Source organism: Cricetulus griseus, chromosome 3 (genome assembly GCF_003668045.3).
Source record: "Cricetulus griseus strain 17A/GY chromosome 3, alternate assembly CriGri-PICRH-1.0, whole genome shotgun sequence".
NCBI classification, from domain to species: domain Eukaryota; kingdom Metazoa; phylum Chordata; class Mammalia; order Rodentia; family Cricetidae; genus Cricetulus; species Cricetulus griseus.
In genome coordinates this window covers 59,043,519-59,068,081 of record NC_048596.1, presented here as the reverse complement: position 1 = coordinate 59,068,081, position 24,563 = coordinate 59,043,519, and the positions used below count along the sequence as shown (strand labels likewise).

Here is a 24,563-nt window from a genome sequence, read left to right as displayed (position 1 = left end):
AAGCAGGCATAGTAGGAGGCAACAGGAAGGTCTCAGAAAATGATTGGCAGGGAAAAAAGAAGTGGCCAGGAAGACTCAGGGTTCAGAAGGCTGAGAACCCAGTGAAAGCAGTCCCTGATAGATCAGAAGCCCAGACCCTGACTAGTGGGTCAGACTCTGACTCTCACTAGCATCCCCAAAGAGGTAGATAGTGGCTTCCTGTGGCAATCAGGTAGGCAACTACCTTTACAGGGGGCCACTTCTATGGTCTATGAAATACATTTCTCCAGAGGGAGGGTGGAGACAGGACTTAGCTGGAGGGTTGTTGCCCAGAAGGAGATGAGGACATGGATGAAAGTGGGGAGGATTTTAAGCATCTAGAGACTCTGTAGAAAGAAGTTGAGTCAGGGACATCATATGTCCTGGAGCATCAAGAAAACTGAAGGCCTAAGTTCAGAGATTTAGATTTTGCATTGGCAGCACACGGGGGCACAACAGCTGGACTGGCAGCAGCAGGGCTTGCAGCAGCTGGACTGACAGCAGCAGGGTTTGCAGCAGCTGGACTGGCAGCAACAGGGTTTGCAGCAGCTAGACTCACAGCAGCAACAGGGCTTGCAGCAGCTGGACTGGCAGCAACAGGGCTTGCAACAGCTGGACTGACAGCAGCAGGGCTTGCAGCAGCTGGACTGGCAGCAGCAGGGTTTGCAGCAGCTAGACTCACAGCAGCAACAGGGCTTGCAACAGCTGGACTGACAGCAGCAACAGGGCTTGCAACAGCTGGACTGACAGCAGCAGGGCTTGCAGCAGCTGGACTGACAGCAGCAGGGCTTGCAACCCCCACAGGAGCCACAGCCTCCCTTACAGCCCCCACAGGAGCCACAGCCTCCCTTGCAGCCCCCGCAGGAACCACAGCCTCCCTTGCAGCCCCCGCAGGAGCCACAGCCTCCCTTGCAGCCCCCACAGCTGGAGCAGGAGCAGGCAGGCACACAGCAGCACACAGGCTTGCAGCAGCACACAGGCTTGCAGCAGCTGGAGCCACAGCCCCCACAGCTGGAGCCACAGCCTCCTGAACAGCCACAGCAGCTCATGGTTCTGGTGTTGGGTTGAGGATGGAGTAGGTCAGAGGAGCAGGTGTAGAGGGAAGTGTGCAGGTGTGGAGTCCCCTGAGCCTGGGGCCTTTATATACCTGTCCAGGTCAGGTGGGAGGCTGCACATGGTCACTTCCTGGTTCCTGTTTGTGCCATTTTTAGAGCCACTTCTCTTGTTTTCCTGCAGTGGTGATCCCTCATGTACCATCCATTGGTCTTTGAGTTTTTGTTTCCTGATAAGTCCAACTCTATTGCTGAATTTGTTTCCAGAGTGGATCAAGGTCCCCAGGAGCCAAGCCTCCCTTGCAGCCCCCACAGGAGCCACAGCCTCCCTTGCAGCCCCCACAGGAGCCACAGCCTCCCTGTCAGCCTTCACAGCTGGAGCAGGCACACAGCAGCACACAGGCTAAGCTCCAGCTGATTAGTTCATTTTTGTAAAATACAGACTTACATTTGAGTAATTAAGTTTTTTGTTTTTGTTTTTGCTGTTTTTTGCTTGTGTATGTGTCTTAGTTTGGATTTTTAGTTTGGATTTTTAGTGCTGTGAAGAGACACCATGACCACAGCAACTCTTATAAGGAAAATGTTTAATTGGGGGGACTTGTTTACAGTTTCAGAGCTTCAGTCCATTATCATCATGTCGGGGAGCATGGTGGCATACAGACAAATGTGGCATTGGAGCTGAAAATGCCATATCTTACAGGCAGCAGGAAGTCAACTGACACACTGGAAAGTATCTTGAGCATAGGAAACTTCATAGCCTGCCCCACAGTGACACACTTTCTCCAACAAGGCATTCCCACTCCAACAAGCCATATCTAATAGTGCCATTCCCTATGAGATTATAGGGGTCAATCAATCACATTCAAATTACCACGTATGTGCATGCAATGTATTCGTGTATGTGTATGCATGTTAACACGTGTGGGAGTGCATTCAGGTGTCTGCATACTTGTGATGGCCAGTGGCTGCTCCAAAGTGTCTTCCTCAATCATTCTGCTGCATATTTTGAGGTAATATCTCCTGTGGCAACCAGAGTTTGCTATCCTGGCTAGTGCATCTAGCCAGCTTGCTGGGGATTCTCTGTCTCTGCCTTTGGCCTGCTGGGATTCTAGGTGAGCTGCCAGGTTCACCCTTCAAAGTTCTATTTGTGTGTGTGTGTGTGTGTGTGTGTGTGTAGGAGTATGTATGTATGTGTGTGTATGTAGAGACCAGAGGTCAACCTAGGTAGCATTCATCAGGAGCTGTCTACCTTGTTTTTGAGACAGGGTCTCTCACTAGCCTTGGACTCTGCTATTAGGCTAGGTTAGCTGAATGAGCCCTGAAATCTTGCTGCTTCCATCTCCCCTGTGCTGTGGCTGTATGTGCATATCACCATACCAGGCTTTTTAGGTGGTTTTGGGGAATCAAACTTCAGTCCTTATGCTTGTGAGGCAAGCACTTTAGCAATAGAGTTATCTCCAAAGCTTCAAGTTTTATTTTTAATATTAATAATTCATCTGTAGAGTCTATTTTTGTGTCGACACGTTTTAAAGTGAAAATTGGAAAGCATCTGTTCCCTTTAAATCTTTGTAGCATTTGCTTGTGGTTGACCTGGACAGTGTCCTCCAGACATAACGACAGCTTTGCCTTCTTCCAGATTTTGCAGGTAACATATCTAATATTTACCAGGTGAAATGAGTATTATACCTTTTGGGTGGGAATTTTGATCAGTTTAAGGAAGGTCCTTTTGTCTCTGACTTGCTGACCATTTTACTTTGTCCTCAAGAAGTGACAATTTGACTGGATGGCTTTCTATACTCTGGTATCCCTCTTTACTCAGTATGGTGAAATGTAGATAGACTTTAAAATGTGGACAACCCTAGTCCTACTGAGGCACATGGTACTGAGATTATTATAACTTGCATGTTGTATATTTTGTCGGTAAGTTTTTTGAGAGGTTAAGATAGGCCTCCCTATATAGCTTAGGCTTGCCTCAAACTTGTGGCCACTTGCCTCCACCTCCAGTGTGCAGGCATTATTTGTGTGCACTACATACTGCTTGAGGGTGTTTTGCTTTGCTTCATACATTTCAAACTGGCTTTGATGGCATACAGGTTTTTGAGCAGCCATCTACATCAGGGGGCTTTATGGTTCTGATCCCTCCTGTTTCTCCTGCCATTTTCAGTGTGCAGTGCACTAAGTTCCCAGTCAGGTAAGATGGTCCTGCTCTCAAATTGTCTACTTCTGGAAAAGTTTCTACAAGACAGGAATTACTCAGTCCTGGGTTATTTGGGGAAACTTATTCTTGGGTCTTGTGTCTAGCAGACTATATATTGGGGGTGACACTTTCCATTAAGTGTTGTTAGTAAATCTTTTCTTATTTTGCTGTCTCTCTCTCTCTGTCACTCTGTCTGTCTTCTGTCTCTCTCTCTCTCTGTTTGTCTCTTACAGTTTTTTTTCTTTTTTGGGGGCTGCCACCCTGCTCCCAAATAAATACACAGAGACTTATTCTTACTTATGAATGCCCAGAGTTAGCTTGGCTTGTTTCTAGCCAGCTTCTCTAACTTAAGTTACCCCATTTTTCTTTAATTATGTTTTGTCTCTGGGCTTTATTCTATATCTTTCTTTCCTTTTTACTCTGTGGCTGGCTGTGTGACTGTGTGGCTGTCCCTGGTGTCCTCCTCTCTTTTTCTTGCTCCTCACTCACTTCTCTAGATTTCTCCTCCTATTTACTCTTTCTGCCTGCCAGCCTATTTCTCTTGCTTAGCTATTGGCTGCTTAGCTGTTTATTAGACCAATCAGGTGTTTTAGGCAGACAAAGTAACACAGCCTTACAGAGTTAAATGCAATATAAAGAATGCAATACATCTCTGCATCATTAAACAAATGTTTCACAGCATAAACAAATGTGACATATCTTAAACTAAGATTCCACCTCTCTCTTTCTCCCTCTCTTTCTTCCCCCACCCCCATGCTGTGAGTGCACATGCATGTACATGTGCCTGTGGAGGCCAGAGGACAACTTAGGTGTTGTTCCTCAGGTGCCACCCACCTTTGAGATCGGGTCTCTCACATGCTTGGAGCTTGATGATTCAACTAGGCAGATTGGCCAGTGAGCTCCAGGGACCTGCCCATCTAAAACCCACCAGCACCAGGATTGCAGGTACATGACATGGTGCTTGGCTTTTGTTTGTAGTTTCTGGGGACTGAACTCTGATCCTCATGCTTGTGTGTGAGCACTTTACCAACTACTGAGTCATCTCCCAGCGTGCTCTGTTTCGTTTTGCTTTTCTTGGTTTTATTATTTATTTTATATGTATAAGCATCTTACCTGTGTATTAGTCAGGGTTTTCTAGAAAAGCAGAGTTGATAAAACGAGTCTATATATAGTGTTTCTACTAGTCCAACAATGACTGTCTCCCAACAGAAAGTCTAAAAATCCAGTATTTGTTCAGTCTGCAAGGCAGGATGTCCCAGCCAGTCTGTAGTTTATACTGGAATCCTCAAGAAGTAGGTTCTAATACCATCAGAGGAATGGATTTGCCATCGATCTTGTAATTCTGTAAAAGTTTAAAAATTAGAAAATAGAAAGAAACTGTTTGATGGAAACTGTCACGATGGAACGCCAACCATAGAGTACATTAATCATAGGGTTTTATTACCGGGCAGGAGAGTGAGAGGGGGAGAGGGAGTGAAAGGCCAGGATAAAGAAGACCCCCTCAGCAGACAAAATAAAGCCTAGGATATAGGGTGGCTAGCCGGTTCAGCAACTCTGTTCCAGGAAAAGGCTAGACATAAAAAGTTAGATTAGAATCTCACAACGATCATAAGGAATACGGAGTTTCCCCTTGTGATTTCCCTCGGCACCTTTCACTGGAATTCTTGGTATTTTGGGTTGGGGTTTCTTCCCTCACTAGTATTTTTGGTATTTTGGGTTGTGGATTCTTCCTTTAAAAAACCTCTATTCCCAGTCATTCGGGGTCTAAACTCCTCTTGGCCCCAGCGCGCTGGTTCCTGTCAATAAACCTCGTGTGATTGCAGCAAAGGACGGTCTCTCGGTCTCTCGTAAGTTTTTTTGGGGGTCACATCATCCCGAGACTTGAGTGAGGCTCTCCCATCTCAGGGGGGTCTTTCACTACCACATTTTACTTTCCTATTCTCTTAGATGGATTTTTCAGAGACTTTGTTTTGACATTGTTTCTCTGTGTAGCCTTGGCTGTCCTGGAACTGGCTCTGTAAACCAGGCTGGCCTTATCTTATACATTCCTGCGTCTGCCTCCTGAGAGTGCTGGGAATAGAGGCATGCATTTTTTGGATGGTGGTGGTCTTGCTTTCTTTTTCTGAGACTTACTCAGAAGTTACACACACACACACACACACACACACACACACACACACACACACACACCTTTTATACAGCTCAGAATGTCCTGCATGCAGAATGGTCTCACAAGCAATTAAGATGGGTCCTCCACATCAATACAGTGTTAAAGGAAGTCCAACAGACATTTTCAGAAGTTAATCTCAATCTCAACAGTCCCTTACAAGTGTGCCTGGAGGCCTGACTCCTAGGTGATTGATGGGGGATGTCCTTCTGTGTCCCGTGAATATATGTTTCTCTTACTGGTTTTTGAATAAAGCTGTTTCGGCCAGTGGACAGGCAGGATTTAGCCAGGTGGGAAATCCAAACAGGGATAGAGTAACATAGTAGGCAGAGTCAGTAGAGTCTGTAGCTACCGAGGAAGGACGAGGTCCAGGCTTCACCGGCAAGTCAAGACCACGTGAAGATACATAGATGAATAGAAATGGGTTAATAATTAAGAGAGAGCTAACCAATAAGAAGCCTGAGCCATAGGTCAAACAGTTTGTAATCAATATAAGCCTCTGTGTGTTTATTCGGGACTAAATGGTTGCAGGACCAGGAGGGACAGGTGATTCTAAATTCTGTCAAGTTGACAACAGCTAATCACCAAAGTGGCCATGAGGAATGGCTACTAAGACTGATCCGTGACTTCCACATACACACACACACACACACACACACACACACACACACACACACACACACATATCTGCAAGTACTGCTCTTAAACATGTACATTCACACACAAAGGAAATTTGTTTATTATTTTATTTATTCAAGCAGGCATAGTAGGAGGCAACAGGAAGGTCTCAGAAAATGATTGGCAGGGAAAAAGGAAGTGGCCAGGAAGACTCACGGTTCAGAAGGCTGAGAACCCAGTGAAAGCAGTCCCTGATAGATCAGAAGCCCAGACCCTGACTAGTGGGTCAGACTCTGACTCTCACTAGCATCCCCAAAGAGGTAGATAGTGGCTTCCTGTGGCAATCAGGTAGGCAACTACCTTTACAGGGGGCCACTTCCATGGTCTATGAAATACATTTCTCCAGAGGGAGGGTGGAGACAGGACCTAGCTGGAGGGTTGTGCCTGGGAAGGAGATGATGACATGGATGGAAAGTAGGGAGGGATTATAAGCATCTGGAGACTCTGTAGAAAGGAGTTGAGTCAGGGACATCAGATGACCTGGAGCATCAAGAAAACTGAAGGCCTAAGTTCAGATTTTTAGATTTTGCATTGGCAGCACACGGGGGCACAACAGCTGGACTGGCAGCAGCAGGGCTTGCAGCAGCTGGACTGACAGCAGCAGGGCTTGCAGCAGCTGGATTGGCAGCAGCAGGGCTTGCAGCAGCTGGACTGACAGCAGCAGGGCTTGCAGCAGCTGGACTGACAGCAGCAGGGCTTGCAGCAGCTGGACTGACAGCAGCAGGGCTTGCAGCAGCTGGACTGACAGCAGCAGGGCTTGCAGCAGCTGGACTGACAGCAGCAGGGCTTGCAGCAGCTGGACTGGCAGCAGCAACAGGGCTTGCAGCAGCTAGACTCACAGCAGCAACAGGGCTTGCAGCAGCTGGACTGACAGCAGCAGGGTTTGCATCCCCCACAGGAGCCACAGCCTCCCTTGCAGCCCCCGCAGGAACCACAGCCTCCCTTGCAGCCCCCACAGGAGCCACAGCCTCCCTTGCAGCCCCCACAGGAACCACAGCCTCCCTTGCAGCCCCCACAGCTGGAGCAGGAACAGGCAGGCACACAGCAGCACACAGGCTTGCAGCAGCACACAGGCTTGCAGCAGCTGGAGCCACAGCCCCCACAGCAGGAGCCACAACCTCCGGAACAGCCACAGCAGCTCATGGTTCTGGTGTTGGGTTGAGGATGGAGTAGGTCAGATGAGCAGGTGTAGAGAGAAGTGTGCAGGTGTGGAGTCCCCTGAGCCTGGGGCCTTTATATCCCTGTCCATGGTCAGGTGGGAATTTGCATGCAGCATTTCCTTGTGACTTTTTGTGGGTCCTCCAGATCCTCATGTTTTCCCCATGCAGTGACTTCCTGCTGGCTCAGCTGTACATCCTTCTCTTTGTTTTTTATAGTGCTTGTCTTTGTTTATTTGTTTGTTTTTTTTGTCCCCACCTTATTGGAGCCCAAACTCCAGGTATTTAGGATGATCATGTGACCCATAAGAACACCATGTTTTTCAAATGTATATACTTTCATTGTTGACTGTTCCCTGATATCATTTCTTTTATATTCTAATTTTCAAGTCACCTGTGGTGTTTCATTAGAAACAATAAAGAAGAAAGTAAAGGAATCACCACCCTGTTACTTGGTTGCTCTCTGTAAGCGTGCCATACATAAATTAAATAGACATTCCCAGGCCTGTTTGCCTCAGTTTCTTCATGCCTATATCAGCCTCAGTTCTCCTGTGAGTGCAAACTCAACCCGTTCTCACACCTGTAGTGGGATCCTTTTCACTGCCAAACCTGTCTGACCATCAGTCTCTGGCTATTTCCTCATTGTCCCCTTCGTGCCCACTCCTCTGAGGCCACTACCAGTCAGAATCTGTGTCTCTGCTCATCTTGGTTCCATAGGGTAGATGTTCTTTCTGTTGACAATTGGCTGTGTCTCCTAACTCAGGTGCTGGAGACCACTCCAATGCAGTTGTGCTAAGGTTTCCCTGGGATGGTGTCTCCACTCTCATGAGTGGGTCCTTGTCGCTGTGAAAAGGGCTAGCAGCTATGGTGGTATGGTTTTCTGCCTGTCATGCGAAGACACAGCCAGATGGACCATTCCAGATGTGGGTGGCTTTTTTTCTTTTTAAAATAATATTTTATTTATTTGTTGACAGTTTCATCTATGTATATAATGCGTTTACTCTCTTCCATTCTCTCTGGGATCCTTCATCCCATTATGTCTATTTCCTTATTTATCCTCTCTCTCTCTCTCTCTCTCTCTCTCTTTTTGTGTGTGTGTAGGTCAGTGGATATCCAGTGAGAGTTAGAGTTAGTTATCTCCTTCCACCATGTGGGTACTGGGAATTGAATTCAGGTTGTCATAGTTGGTAGCAAGTTACTCCTGGAGTCATCTCACTGGCCTTTACTTATTTTTAATAATCTGCTGAGTCTAAATAAGCTTATTTTCATGAACACAAGGATGCACTTATTTACTGAATCACGTGCAACTTACCAGAGGCTATTATCACTGAAGAAAAATAACTTTCCACCTCCGAGCAGCCTTTAACTGCCAATGGCATCACAGCTAGGCATATGTCCTTCCCTTACTCGTTAGAATGCTCTCAGATTCAATATTGCGTAGGTCTTGTGCAGGCAACCATGACTGCTGTGAGTTCATGAGTACAACATCCCTGTCATGTCCAGAGGACAGTTCCACAGCCTCTTCCCATCCTCCTGCTCTGAGGTTATTTCTGTCCCCTGTTCTGTGATGTTCCTTGAGCCTTGGTAGAAGGTTTGATATAGAGTTCCCTTTTAGGGCTGATTACTTAACAGTCATTTAATCTCAACACTTTGACCAGTTAAGTGTTTCTGTACTGACCACTGCTCCCTGAAGAAAGAAACTTCTCTGACCAGGGTTGAGAGCAGCACTAGTCTATGTGTATGAGCATAAATATTCAGCAGGCAGTTAAAATGAAACAAAATAAATGCGGATTGCGATGGTTTCAGAGCAAGTTTGACGAGCAGATGTTTATTTGAAAAGTACTCATGAGACAGAGTCAGTCTCGTACCACTAGGCAGGGAACTGAGAGAGAGCCGCATGCTTGCGACCCTCATATTTAAGGTCTTGCTACCTCACTCTGACCACGCCCAAGTGTGCGTGGTCTGTGTCACCTGTGCCAGCCTCCAAGAGGGCATGGCTAACATTTCCCCCTACAGGCAGTTTCACAATATGTTCATTTAGCCAAACAACAGTAACAGGTTCCCCACGTGGGCCTATCCTCTATCTCCACAGATATGGACTTCTGGCTAGGTTTACAGCACCAAATATAAACACTCTTGCATGAGGCAGTCCTCTAATCTAATCAGACAGCCATTGGTTAGCCTATAGCACTCATGCTACTATTGCACCAGAGGGTTTACCTTTTCTGAGGCATGAGGGGTCTTTCTCTCTCTCTTTCAGCAGGGTCTCACATGGTGCCCTGACTTGCCTCAACTTCCGGGGCTCAAAGGATACTCTTGTCTTAGTTTCCTGAGTAGTTGAGACTGTTGTGTACTTGTCACCAGCTATGGGATGCCAGCCGTTCGTTCCATCTGTGGTTTCTCAGCCTTCAGAATGGTGAGGTTATTCTCTCTTCTTTGTAATTTACTCTCCTTTGGCATTCTTTTCTGGAGGTCTAAAACTGACATGCTCCAATCACTAAACCTTTGGAGATACAGGCTACTCCATTCAGCATGGTGTTCTCCAGGCTCATCCTATATCACATATGTGACAGGGTATCCAGTTTTCAAGGTGAAAATTCATTTTGCTGTATGTGTAGGTAATATTTTCCTTGTTTATTTGTTTTGGTAGACACTAGACTGTTATTTGTGTTTGGTAGACACTAGACTGTTTTCACTTCTTGGCTGTTGTGTGTAGATGGAGGTTCTGTTCTGCCTAGTCCCGCCACCCTTCAGTCCCAAATAAATACACAGAGTCTTATATTAATTATAAAACTGTTTGGCTGATGGCTCAGGCTTCTTACTGGCTAGCTCTCCCTTAATTATTAACCCATAACTATTAGTCTATGTATTTCTACATGGCCTTATCTTACCAGAAAAGGCTCCAGCATGTTACTCCTTCAGTGGGCTATATGATGTCTCCTGGCAACAGCTCTCTGTGTCCTCTCCCCAGAATCCTCCTCATCTCACGGTCCTGCCTATACTTCCTGCCTGGCTACTGGCCAATCAGTGTTTTATTCAGCAACCAATAAGACAAACATATATGGAGAAGGACATCCCCCATCAGTTGTGAATGGTACTAACAGGCTTATAACATGAAAAGAGCAGGGGGATTTTAGGAGTGGAGTTGGTAACTTCATATGGGATTTTAATGTTTGTCTGCTGAGTACTGTCCCAAACACCTTCCAGTAGTGATCCAGTTCCCTGTCCCCATCTTCTTGCCAACACTGGTTAGGCTGGTATGGGTGTAATTTTGATCTCTCTGTCTCTGTCACACACACACACACACACACACACACACACACACCACACACACACACACACACACACGCACCCACACATGCATGTCCACATGCATATGTATGTGGAGGCCAGAGGTTGATATTAGGTGTCTTTCTCAATCACCCTCCACCTTATTGAGACAAGGTATCTCACTGAAGTTCACCAATTAGTCCAGTCTGGCTGGCCAGCAAGCTCTGAGCATCTTGCTTCTGCTTCTCCAGCTTGTTCACAAATGTCCATTTCTGCACCTGGCTCTTTGTATGGGTCCTACTCAGGTCTTCATGCCTGGGCAGCAAGCACTTTACTGCCTGGGTCATCTTCCCAGCCCTTGCTTTCTTTCTGATTATTTATTTTTTTTGAGATTGGGTCTTACAATGTAACTATGATTGGCCTGGAACACACTACATAGCTCAAGATGGCTCTGAACTCCTAGTATCCATCCTGTCTCAGCCCTCTGGGCTTGATTTACATTTTTCTGATGCTTTATTCCAGCCCATCCCTGATTAGAGTTACATTTTGAAGCTACTGGCCCTCTGCCCATGGTTTCAGGCTATTCCTCTGTCTATTCTTGGTGTTGAAGGCTCTTACTGCATGCTATGAGCTCTGAGCCATTGTGAACATCCACAGTGGCTTCCTGTGTCATTTCACTCAACTCCCTCCCTTGTTTATGAAACATCCTCTCCAGTTCACTCCACTTCTCCAAAACTTCATCTGTTTAGTGTCTTCAAGGGACCAAAGTTCACTGACAGCATCCAGGGTGGCAGGAGAGCTTGACACTTAGACCCATGAGAGTTTTCTTCTTGGGCATCCTGAGGTCTTCTTGGCAATTTCGGCTCCACGTTAGGATATTTGGGTTCATGATAACTGCCAGCTTACAATGGTTCCCAGAGCCCTGGAGACCTGGACATGGGATGTAGCATCCTCCATACCTCTTCTGAGATATGCTAAGAGGTCAGATATTGAATTTTCAGCTGAGGATGGCTGATCACAGCCTTCCATCCAGTCCAAATCCATTCTCCTGCACCTCCCCAGTAAAGTACCCTAGAGAAACTCACAGAGCAGTCAGCCTTGTGAGCAGTCATATCTTTAGCATTCTGCAAATGTCTATGGAGTTTCTAAAGGTCAACAGAGGAAGCCATGGTCCACAGAAGAAGCTGTGGCCAGGTCCTGTCACCATAGGATCAGATGCTCTATGTAGCACTGTAGCTGCTTGGATGTCCCTCCCTCTCCATAGACTGTTTGCAGAAACCAGAATGTTCTCTAAGCCAAAATGTGCTGTAAGAGCCTAGGCTCCAGTAGAATTGCCAGGAACTCTTTAGGGATTTATTAACTCACTAATGGAAGCAAGTAATTGCATTCACATGGTATGAGCCTCCCTCTGAGAACAGGAGCCCCAGAAAGAAACAGGACAGATGGGGCTGTCTGCTCAGACAGAGCTGGAGACTTGCCTAAGGACCCTGCTAGACTGTCATCCAACCTGTTAGGGCAGGTCCCCATTTGTCACACAGGAAGCTCCCTGAGCCTGGCTGTCTAGGAAACGGTCCCCTAAACCAAGCCCAGCCCATCTGGCTCACTCTGTTATTCTGTGTGGCAGCAATGGTTATGAAAACCCAGTGATGCCAGAGGCTCTTCCAGACTTACTGCTTTACCCTGTGAGCCCAAACTGTGTGACAAGTGATGTTTCATCACTGAATACATGTTTCCGACTTATGAAGCTCATGAGAGAAGAGAAAACTGGTCTTAGAATGAACCTTCAACCTCAAGACCCTGAAGTTTGGGTGGAGTCCTGTATTTCTGGGAGCTGACAGCAGAGGGCAGAGCAGCCCAAGGATTTGCTGCCGGAGCTTGCTTCTAGATAATAATGAGCAGTAGTAATATTAAAAAATTTAATGATCCTGATGGTTACTAATTAGAATATGATAAAATGACAATATAATTATAACACGAATAATATAATGATTATGAAATGATAATAAGTATTATAAAACAAGAATTGGGGGCTGGAGAGAGAGCTCAGAGGTTAAGAGCACTGGCAGCTCTTCCAGAGGCCCTCAGTTCAATTCCCAGCAACCACATGGTGGCTCACAACCATCTATAATGAGGTTTGGTGCCCTCTTCTGGCGTGTAGGCATATATGCCAGAACACTGTATACATAAAAAATAAATAAAAACATTAAAAATTAAAAATAAAGTAAAATAAGAATTGATGGTGGGTCAGGTGGTGGTGGCTCATGCCTTTAATCCCAGCATTTGGGAGGCAGAGGCAAGCAGATCTCTGTGAGCAGAGGCAGATGGATGGACAGCCAGAGCTTCAACATAGAGAAACCCTATCTCAAAAAAACAAAATATAAAAAAAAGAATTGATTGTGGTAATAATATAACCACTAATATATTACATATTGATACACTATCTATAAACCAATGTTAATATATTAACATGTAAGCAAAAAGCATTAGTAATAATATATTACTATGTTAAGAAAATATTGAATGTACTATCACATTAATATATTAATTACTTTATATTAATTTGCATGAATAAATATCAAGTAATGCTATACTACCACATTAAATAACCTATTTATGTAATTTATAAAATAGTTAAAAATATTAATACATTGGGGCCAGGAGATAGATAGCTCAGCAGTTAAGAGCATGCACTGCTCTTGTAGAAGACCTAAGTCCACACTCGGAAGGCAGAGACAGGTCGATCTCTGTGAGTTCGAGACCAGCCTGGTCTACAAGAGCTAGTTCCAGGACAGCTTCCAAAGCCACAGAGAAACCCTGTTTCAGGAAAAAAAAAGACCTAAGTCCAGTCACAGCACCCAGTGACCTTGGAGACAAGAAGAGAGCATCAGATTCCCTTGGGGCTAGATTGCAAGCATTTGTGAGCCACCTGATGTGGGTGCTGGGGACTGAACTTTCGTCCTCTGAAAAGCACTATACATTCTTGACTACTGAGCCATCTCTCCAGCTCCCCATTAATAAAATCAAAATGGCATGATGAAAGTGAGACTATAAAGGACTTAGTGTCTCCTGCAATCAATCAGAGGTGTGACTGTGAATTACTATGTGAGATTGCCATTCCTACATACTGATGCTCTTTCTCCAATGGCTAGTTTTCACTGCGATTGGCCCTCTGCAGGCTCAGGAACCTGCTCCATACCTTCCTTTGTTAATTGTCCTAGGGGATAGATATAGTACTCTTTTTAGTCATATGCAGGTCGGCTGTTGCATAGCATCCTACAATTTAACATGTTATCGATGATGATGGGAGCAAATGCATTGACAACAAAGTGGCTGATGTGGCCGTGCAAGATGGGTGTTCTCCCTGTGTAAGCAGAAACCATGCAAACACCTGTGAGAAGGAACAGTAGAAGGAAACACAAAGCCAGTGAGAGAGAACAAGGAGTGCTGGATGGCACACTGGAGGCACCATTGTTAGAGTCACATTGGTCACTCTGTGTGCACCATGAGGACAGTCATATCAACACAAAGCAGCTATAGGTGAAGCTCAGCAAATAATTTGTAGCCACCCGTCTCATCCATGCAAAGACAGGCCATTCAGAATCAGATAATGGGGAACCTATGGCATGGGCAAGGATATCTGTGCCAGAGAAGAGAGAGGATGCAGGAACAGTGTTGACGGCTGATAGAAGCCAGGAGCTTTGGACCCACCAGGCAGGAGAAATACTTCATGAAGTGTATGAAAGCAGGAACTAAGCCAGATGGCAGTGTCACAGAGTACTGTGGATGTCAGATGCAAAGGGAAAATTAGAAGGGACTAATGACAGTCACATGAAGGAAGTGGTGGAGGAGAAATTTCCTTCGAAGTCCAGAAACTTGAATACTGTTGTCCTTCCCTCCAGTCTAGTGGGTGTCCAACAGCCATGAACACTCTCATGGGAACCAAGCCAGGGTGGGTGTGCTGGTTAGCTTTAATCGTCTACTTGACACAGCCCAGAATCACACAGCAGGACAGTCTTAATGAGGAATTACTAGATCATGTTGGCATATTTGTTGGGAATTGTCTTGATTGTTACCTGATATAGGAAGACTTAGCCCACTGTGAGTGGCACCATTCCCTAAGGTGGTCCCTGAATTGTATAAGAATGAAGACAACTAGCAAGCAAGCAAGTAGGAAGCATGGCACATTTGTTTTTCTCTTCTCTGGTCTAGCTGCTTGAGTTCCTGCCTTGACTTCTTCTCAATGATGGACTGTAATCTGGAATTATAAGACAAATAAGCCCTTTCCTCCCCTCCCATGTTCCTTTTGTTCAGTGTGTTTTATCGTAGCAATAGAAATGTTACTAGAACAGAAATCATGGCAAGAGGAAGCTTCTCACAGGTCTAGCACTTGGTGTGTTTGTGTTTTGCTTCAGTCACCAGTGTGACTGTGTGTAGCTGCTTGATGGGGATGGAACCTGGTCTGGGACCTCTGTGTCTGTGAATAACATAACATAACATTGGCCCAGAGGTATCTATGCTGGGGATATTGCTCCTTGTCAAGGTTCATAGGCCACGATACCTTTGTAATACTGAGGGCAGAGGCAGAAGTGACAGCAGCTATAGACCCTAACGGTTCCCTTGTCAGGGTCCTGTGATGTTTACAGTCCTCATGTGATCTGGCTTGAGTCTTCTGAACCCTGAAGGACAGGAAGGGATTAGCTTGCGTTAGCTTATAACACTTACCACAGTCCAGATATTATTCTGTCTTGAAGTTCTTCTGTCAGCTTCATGCAAACACTTATATTTACTTTTATTTGTAAGAAGTTTTATTATGTTTAAATTTTAGTGTGCGTGCGTGCGTGCGTGCGTGGGTGCGTGTGTGTGTGTGCGTGTGTGTGCGTGTGTGTGTGTGTGTGTATGTGCACGCTTATGCTGCCTGTGTACATGCCATGGCACATGTGTAGAGGTCAGAGAACAGTTGGTTCTCTCCCCTCACTCTTATCTTTCTCTTCCTCCTACTTACCCTTGTACTTACAGCCACTGTTAGGGTTTGATCTGAAATGTCTCCTCACTGGCTCAGATTTGGTTCTTCCACTTGTTTTCCAGCTGGTTTTGAACTATGTAGGAGGAAGGGCCTTGTCGGTGGAGGCAGATTTCTGAAGGCTATAGCCCCACCCCTGCCCTTGGCACCCTCTCTGCTACTTGCCACATGCTCCCGCTACCACAGACAGAGAGTCCCCCCTGACCAGGCCTTCCTCTCCATGGTGGATTGAAATCTCTATGAAGCCATCAGAAGACTCAATCCTTCCTCCTTCCAATTGCTCCTGACAGGGCAGAGCTGTGTGAAAAGTGGAAACAGAAAGTGTTGGTTGCTCTGCTAGGCCTTGCTGTGTGACTCATAGGTCGTTGGAACTGGTTTGCAGGAGCATGGAAGGTTTTGGAGATACAGAGAAACTCTAAAGTGCATTGAGAAGAGTGCAGGGGGGGAGGGGAGTTCTGGTGGGAGTTTGGAAGGCCAGAATGTAGATAAGAGTTGCGGGCAGGGAAGACAGTGCTCTTGAGATTTCAAGGGGAACAAGGGCTCTACTGAGAACTGAACTAGAGAGAGGCCATTTGTGTTACATTCTAACAGTCTGGCTACAACATGCCTATGTCTGGAGAACTTGAGTGAGGTCCAATTCACAAGCAGTGGATTAATTACACAGAGGAAATGTCAAGACAGCAGGGCCACCCCAGGAATGCAGGTTGAAAAGTTAATCAGAAATACAAAAATGTATTTGGGTTTTACAGTGAGGATTAGTAGCAAAAAGCAGATAGAGTAAACCTGGGCACAGAACGCAAGACCCAGATCCTGTGGACACAGAACATCTAAGAGAGCAGTTTGACAGACATCAGGACACTGTTGTCCAGAAAACCCCAAAGAGGGGAGAACGATGATGTTCTGACTGTGATAAAGTCTTCTCATGCTGGGCCTGAAACAGAAGATGTAGCTTGTAGAATTTTAGGCCTGCTGCTTCACTTGACTTCAGGGAAGCCCTGAACCTTTAAGCATCTTTCTGGAGATTGATTGCCTTAAATCGTAGAGTACCCGGTATTATTTTTTTTCAGGTCCCTTCTCCTTAGTATCATGTTATCAGCTTCCTAAGAGATGGATGAAAATCAAAGAGGTAAAACAGATGGCTACACAGACATTAGGTTTTAAGGGAAATAACAAAAGCAATTGGAGGATGAAAGTGGAAAAGAAGGACAGGCTCACTTAAGTTAATGAAGTACTCCAGGGTATGAATACCTAACCCAGGTTGTCCAGGCATATAACCAAATCAATGCAGGAGTTCAGGTTCGTAACCAAGCCAACACAGGTGTGGGGGTTTGAATGAAAATGCCCCTACAGATTGTGCTTGAATACTTGGTCCCTAGTTGGTGGAACTGTGTGGAAGGATTAGGAGGCCTTGTTGGAAGAGGTGTGTCATTGGGGGTGGGCTTTGAAGTTTAAAAGACTCACACCGTTTCCACTGCACTCCTCCCTCTCTCTCTTTCTCCCTCCCTCTCTCCTTCTTGCTTGTGGATCAAGATGTGAGCTCTAGCCACTGCCACCATGCCTTAACTCTGCCATCATTGACTCTAATCCCGTAAAACTGTGAGCCCAAATTAAATCTATCTTCATAAATTACCTTGATCATATTTTATCATAGCAATATAAACTCTGATGTTGATAGTAGGGAGTGGGTTATTTCGGTAAGAGCCCTATGTGATTTTTTTTTTTGAGGACTATGGAAGACTTTGGAACTTTGAACTAGAAAAGCAGTTGAATGCTGTAAGCAGAATTTAATGGACCATCCTAGTGGGAGCTTGGAAGACAGTGCTGAGAGCCATGTAAACTATGGAGGTTCAGCTCTGGAGGTTTCAGAGGGGAAGAGTATTAGCAACTGGGTTAGAGCCCATTCTTTTTTGGGGTGGGAGGTTCGAGACAGGGTTTCTCTGCATTGCTTTGAAGGCTGTCCTGGAACTAGCTCTGTAGACCAGACTGGCCTTGAACTCACAGAGATCTGCCTGTTCTACCTCCGGAGTTCTGGGATTAAAGGCGTGCACCACCAACGCCAGACTCTTTTTTTCAATTAAAAATTTAACTTATTTTACATACTAACCACAGTTTTCCCTCCCTCCTCTCCTCCCATTTCCTCGCCCATCTCCTTTCTACCCTCCTCATCCACTCTTCAGAAAGGGTAGGGCCTCCTATGGGAGTCAATAAAGCATGGCATATTAAGTTGAGGCAGGACCAAGCTACTCCCTGTGCATCAAGGCTGAGCAAGGCAAACCATAGGGAATATGTTCCAAAAGGCCAGCTCATGTGCCAGGGACAGATCCTGGTCCTATCGCTAGGGGCCTCACAAACAGACCAAGCTATACAACTGTCACCCACATGCAGAGGGCCTAGGTCAGTCCTATGTAGGCTCACCGGTTTGTCTGTCTAGACTCTGTGAGCTCCCACGAGCTCAGGTTAGCTGTCCCTGGGGGTTTCCTCATCATGATCTTGAGCCCCCTCATTGAGCCCATTCTTGTGGCATTTTAACAAAGTATGTGTCTAGCTTCAGCCCCTGTCTTAAGAATTTGCCTGAGGCTGAATTGAAAAGCAATGGACAAACTAATTTCTTTACTGGAGGAGATTTCAGAACCACCTAATATTGATTTTGTGGAATGTTTATCATAAATCAGTCTTAAGCAGTTATACAGTGAAAAAGAGCAAGTGTGGCAAAAAGAAATGCAAATGCAGTTCTAAGAGAAAAAAACGAGCACCAGGGATATTTAATGTTGGAGCCAAGGCTTGGGCGAGATAAGGGAAGGAAGGAGAGGCCTGATCTAAATCAGCATCAAGAGAGCATTGCCCTCAAGGTAAGCCCCACCCAGTAACGCTTCCAACTTGTGAAAAGAAAAGGAATTTTCTTTTCCTAGAAAGGGAACATGGCAGTGTTGCCTGTGGTGATATTTTGTTTATGATCTAACAAATAAATCTTGCCTGAAGATGAGAGTGCAAAGCTAGCCACACAGGTTGGCCATGGAGGTCAGGCAGTGGTAGCACACAACTTTAATCCCAGTAGCCACACTAGTTAGCCATAGAAGCTAGGCAGTGGTGGTATTTGCCTTTAATCCCAGCACTAGAGAGGAATATAAGACTGGTGGAGACAGGAGTGCAGTGTATTTAGTCTGCAGTCACACTGAGGACAGGATCGCCCCAGCCTTGGTAGAGGTAAGAACTCACTAGTTGCTGGATGCTTTGTTTTTCTGATCTTCAGCTTGAAGCCCAATATCTGGCTCTGGCCTTTTATTATTCATACTACAATTGTCCATGTGGCTTTGGCTTTTGAGTGATGACAGATACGAGAATAAAGGGACTGGAATCTAACCCTGCAGTTGAGGACAGCCACTGAGGCTAGGTGTACGGCAGAGGAGTCCCTTCGGGAGGACCCTGAGATATCTTTACATGACACTGTGAATGTAAATTATGGATTACATTGGATACCCAAAATCTTCTGTATGCTGCAGCCATGAGATACGTGGCAAGGAAAACTGCACACAGGGAGTGAAACCAGCCCAAGAGAGATGCATCTTGCAGGCAGCAAACTGAGAGAGAGAAGCCATCTAAGGCTTCTGAAATAGTAAACTTAATTGAATGCTTTCTTTAATTAGTTGCCTTGGTCATGGTGTTTTACCACAGCAGTAGAAACTCTGACTGAGACAACAGGGATTCAGGTGCATAACTGAGTGAACCCAGGGTACAGTGCATATCCAAGTCAATAAAGGGGTGTAAGTGTATAATTGAGCCAATCCAGGGGCAGAGGTGTACAACCAAGTCAATTTTAGGGTGCAGGTGCATAACTGAGTCAGCCCTGGGATGCAGATGCATAGCTGGGGCATAGATGTGTTGCTAACCACATCTCTCTGGCCATCAATTTTCTCTTAAAGTCAGTAAGACAGAATCTGCACTTTAGCAGTCTTCATGAAATTGCACATTTATGATTCCCCCGTGTGCTGGACCATGAGCTGTGAATACCAAATCTCTTAAGTAGTTTTCATTATTTGTTTTTGCAGTTTTCTATTTGCTTCTCCAGGAAGAATTTTCAAACCTGGATGCCTGCTCCTCCATCAAGGGAAGACTCAGTCCCAGAGGTAGAACAGTTTGGTTTCATTCCCTTTGACATAGAAATAGAGCATCTGGGGTTGAAATCAGAAGTCAGAGACACTCAAGTCGGTCCCTCAAAGCCCATTGCTCTCTTGACCTCCAGAGTAAACCCTCATTAATGACACAGGAAGCAGACCCGATAGGACCAGAGATTCCCTTGCTTTCTTCAAAGGAATTTTTAAGGCTTTTCCCAAGGAACATAATGGATACGTTTCCCAAGCCATCTCATTGCTATCATCTATGATAGATATGATAGTGCATTTTCTTTACATTTCCCACCAATAAAGTAGCTGATGCAAAGCCTCACCCACCTCAGCTGCTTCTGGTAGGTAGGTCTGAAGGGCAGGCATGCGCTTCCCATGTCCTCCACTAGGTGGCACATTCCATCTCTAGCAGTGCCTCAGGTCCTTGGAGTTCTCAGACAGAACAGGTATTTTCCTGGTGGCCAGATTCGTGCATGTACCTCTCTCTGTTGACTTGGACAGAGACTTAATTGCAGTAAATTAACCGACTGACTGATTGTTAGATTGAAATTCTGGGAATAAAAACAGTGTCTTTCACTGATCTTGTGCAAACTAAGTAGGGTGGGAAGACCAAATGCAAGGATCTGCCCCAGTGGATCCCTGAGAAATTCCCGAGACACAGTTAACCCCGGGGGAAGCTATGAGGTAGATTTATAGAAATATCCACATCTTTATCCAAAGGTGGTTTTCTTGAGGGGCCTAGTTTGCCATCAAGCTGAGGATGACCTTGAGCGTCTGATCCTCCAGTCCCCACCTTCCAAGAGCTGAATTCTAGACATGTGCCGCCACGCCCTGTTTATGCTGCGCGGCAGACAAAGCCCAGGGTTTGTTAATGCCAGGCAAGCGCTCTATCATTTTATGCACACCAGCACACCTGAACTCCCTGAATACTTTATTCCATTTGAAAAATCTCCAGCTTGCTGAGGCTGGCCTGGATGTCAGGGTGGGAGTGCAGAGGCTGCAACTTCCTTTGCAGAGCCTTCTTTGTTTGGGGGGAACATTGAGAAAGAGTAAGATGGGGGGGTAGTGTCATGAGATGCTTAGCACCTTGATTCGTGACCCAGCACAGGAAGACCCAAGGACGGAGAGGACTGACTAGTCACCAGTGTCAGGACCCACCCCCCGGCAGAAATACCCACAGCACTCCTGATGTGAGGGTAGGAGTTCACCTTAGCTCGCTGGCTGCCACAGGACTGCCAAAGTATTCCAGGTAGGAGGGGACTATGCTTCTACTCATTTCTTTTTCTTTTCCTGTGTGTGTGGACATGCATGTGATATATGTGTGTGAGGGCACATCAGATTCTGCATATCCTTGTGGAGGCCAGAGGTATGTATGTATACCTTATGTTTGAGACAGCCTTTCTCATTGTCCCTGGAAGTCACTGATTTAGCTAGACTGACTGGAGAACTCCAGGGCATCCTGTCTCTGCCTCCCTAGTGCTGCGATTACAGATATAAGCCCCCATGCCCAACATTTTACTTAGGGTCTGAATTAAGGTCCTCAGGACCTGAGTATGTGACAAGAACTTTATCAACTGAGCTGTCTTCCTAGCCCCATTTCCTTTTCATCGAATCTTGAGATACATTTCCCTGGAACTTAAAACTTCATAGAAGCTGGTAGTGCCTGTAATCCCAGCATTTGAGAAGGCAGAGGCAGGAGGATTGGGAGTTCAAATTCATCCTTGCCTACAAAGTGAGCTTGAGGCCAACCTGGTATACTTGAGATAATTACATCCAGCCAAGGGACTGTTAGGCAGATACTTTTTTTTTTTGAGACAGGGTCTCTTTTTGTAGTCCTGGTTGTCCTAAAAACTTCCTATGTAGATCAGAATGGTCTTGAACTTTGAGAGATCCTCCTGCCTCTGCCTCCAGAGTACTGGGATTAAAGGCATACACAACCATGTCTTGCTGAGTCAGTTTCTAACCTAGCAACTGAATCAGATTGGGAACTCTTGCCCTGGGCTCTCTGTGGAGAGCTTCCCCACAAAGAGTAAGTAAGTTCATGAACTTGAAAACATCATCAAGCTTCACTCAGAAGTCCAGCACTCAGGACGCCAAGGCAGGATGATTGCAAATTCAAGGCCACCTTGGGTACATAACCAAACCTTGCCTTAAATCGCAAAACAAAACATCCCCCTCCTTATATAAAAAAATAAAACCACAAAATGTTGCCCAGTGGGAACAGCCAGGCATAGATGATCACAGCCTATGGCTCCACTTACATAGCCTGTCCGGAGTAGGGAAAGCCCAGAGGCAGGAAGGAGAATGCTGGATGCCAAGAGCCAGAAGCTGAAGGATGGGAGAGACTGCTGGTAGTTTAGTGTGATAGAAAGGTGAGGGATTGGGCAAGGAGTTGACTGCAGAATATTAGACATGTGCTGAACATGGCTGAGCTGTTCCCATTTCTTCATGTGTATTTCTACTCAAATAAGGATGAAGGGAGACTAAGGCCCAGTTGATAGAGTGCTTGCTTACCTCCATGAAGCACAGGGTTCAAACCAATCACCGAATAGAACAAGTATTGTGGTGCATACCTGTAATCCTAGCACTTGGGAGGTGGAGAAAGGAGGGCCAGGAGTTCTGGGTCATCCTCAGCTACATAGTGAGCTCAAGGCCAGCCTGGGTTATGTGGACACTTGTTTCAGAAAAGAGAAAGGGAAACTGTAAGAGAAAAAGGGGGTTTGGAGGCTCACATCTGATTCAGAGCAGCTCTCAGTCCTGATGAGGTTACCTGCTGTTTAAGTGGCCTCTGGTTGAACACTCCATCAGGGCTGCCTAGTCTCAGCATCATTCCACTGTGTCTGCTTGGAGAGTCAGGTTCCAGTCCACCTGGGAAGTGGCATTTCCCGTGGTGGGGCTAGTGTGGGGACAGAGCTGCCACCTAACTGTACTGCCCTGTTGTGAGACTCAGCTGTGGTGAGCTTAGGTATGAACTGACCGACTGAGAGCCTACATGGATCAAGGCCACCTGTTGCCTTAATGGAGGGGACGTTGCCTCTCCTTCCTGAGACTGTTCCATTTATATGTTCCTCTCTTCTTGCTGGGGTGGGGGACACAGTGCAACTGTACCTTCCCAGTGTCCTAGGGTGGAATGTGAGGTCCTATTCCACAGTTTCCAGCCAGTCCCATCATAGTTTTTGACATGTTAACCCAATTGTTTCCAAGAATACTGTATGTCTGTATGTCTCCAGTCCTGTGCCCAGTCATATGACCGGATTCATCTGAGCTGGATCTGCAGTCTTCAGTAACCCCAGATAAGAGGGTATAGGCTACAGGAGAGGGTGGTTCATTTCAATAGAACCACTGACCTAGTAGAGGGTAGTGCATTCTTGGCAAGGAGGGGATTCATACACAGCCTCAAACATGCTCCCAGCACCCGAGTGATGAATCCACCTGGCTATAGACCCCAGGCTCACATGTGGATGTTTCCAGAATAAAACAGGCTTTTATCAGCTCAGTGTTTCAGAAGCTTCTACAAGCAGAGCTGTGCTGCTTTGCATTGGAGGGCCAGGTTGATGCCAGAGTTCTGAATTCCCCTGCTTGGGTCTGTCCAGCTCTTATCACACCCATGGTATTGGCTGGAGCTACTGTAGTAACCATCATAGCTGGTGGATTTAAGGTCAGAGGTCCATTGTCCTGTGTGCCTGAGACTGGAGGGCCAAGATGGATGTGCTACAGGGCTGGTTTCTTCCAAATCCTCTCTCCTTGGCTTTCAGACAGTACCTTCTTGCTGTGTCCTCATATGGACACTCATTTTCCTGTTATTTATTTATTCATTTATTTATACTTGTGTGCATGGATAGGCCTAAGTTGTCATTTCTCAAGTGGTGTCCACCTTGGTTTTTGAGACAGGATCTCTCTCACTGGCCTTGAACTTGCTGAATGGGCTAGACTGGCTGGTCAATGAGTACCAGGGATTCTTTTTGCTGAACCTCTCCAGTTCTGGAATTATAAGGACATGCTACCATGCTTTGCTTTAAAAATAAAAAATATGTGTGTGTGTGTGTGTGTGTGTGTGTGTGTGTGCTCACGTGCCCGTGCGCTGGTGAGTGTGGGTGCCTATGCAGGCTAGAAGGAGTCCGACCCCTTGGAACTGTAGTTGAGGCAGTTGTGAGTCTCCTGGCATGGATGCTGGAAACTAAACTTCAGTCTTCTGTAACAGCAGCAAGTACTCTACCCTCAGGGTCTTTTTTTTTTTTTTTTCAGCCAGCTTTTTTGCATGAGTCTGGGGGTTGAAAGCAGGTCCTCATGTTTGTAATTCAGTGCTTTGCTAACTGAAACATCTCAGCAGCCCCTAAATCTGTCTTTTCATTCAGCTCAAAGAGGGTACAGCTACAGGGTGGGCACTAGCCGTGGGCAACAAAGAAGATGACCATCCGGAGATCTAGGCCAGTCATGTGCAATGGAGGGTCTGGAAAGCAGGGGCTGGTCTCCCACTGATGGCCTGTTCCTCTTCTGGACTCCACCTGTAGGGTCCCCACCAATATCAGGGGTTGGGCTAGAAATCCTAAGCATTGTCTTCTTTCACAGGTGTGCCCGGATGACCAGGGTATTTATATGGCTGAGCTCATCCCTCCCCTCCCCTGGGAGATGGGCTTGGACAATGACACGGAGACACCAGGATTCATGGAGGTGGATAGTAAAGGGCATGAGTGGTTGCTGTGTGAGCAGGTTGTCTTTCCCCTCACAGGGCGGTGGCCCTTTTTCGGGTAGCAGGCAGCAGTGTAGTCTGCTGGCCCTTCTGTTTCTATTTGGCCCATGTCCTCTGCCTGGCCACTGTCGACATCCTCAGTCTCACCTGCACCATCAGGGTCCTGCTGGAGGACATGGTTAGACAGCGTCAT

General features: G+C 46.1%; 1 protein-coding gene across 1 annotated transcript; it reads right to left on the bottom strand.

Annotated features, from left to right (window-relative positions):
- Positions 1–440: 440 nt before the first annotated feature.
- Positions 441–24,563, bottom strand: LOC103164265 (keratin-associated protein 5-5-like). The gene is made up of 3 exons (XM_027409175.1): positions 24,408–24,563; positions 6,654–7,114; positions 441–786 (listed from the first exon to the last, which is right to left on the bottom strand). The coding sequence occupies exons 1-3, from the start codon at positions 24,561–24,563 to the stop codon at positions 441–443; spliced, it is 963 nt and encodes a 320-aa protein (XP_027264976.1).

Excerpts from the sequence above, each read along its gene's own strand:
- LOC103164265 (XM_027409175.1), bottom strand. The coding sequence starts at position 24,563 with ATGACGCTGTCTAACCATGTCCTCCAGCAGGACCCTGATGGTGCAGGT. Across the intron at positions 7,115-24,407 it reads CGAAAAAGGGCCACCGCCCT|GGAGGCTGTGGTTCCTGTGG; the intron begins GTGAGGGGAAAG and ends GGGGGCTGCAAG. Across the intron at positions 787-6,653 it reads TCCAGCTGTTGTGCCCCCGT|CTGCTGCAAGCCCTGCTGCT; the intron begins GTGCTGCCAATG and ends CTGTCAGTCCAG.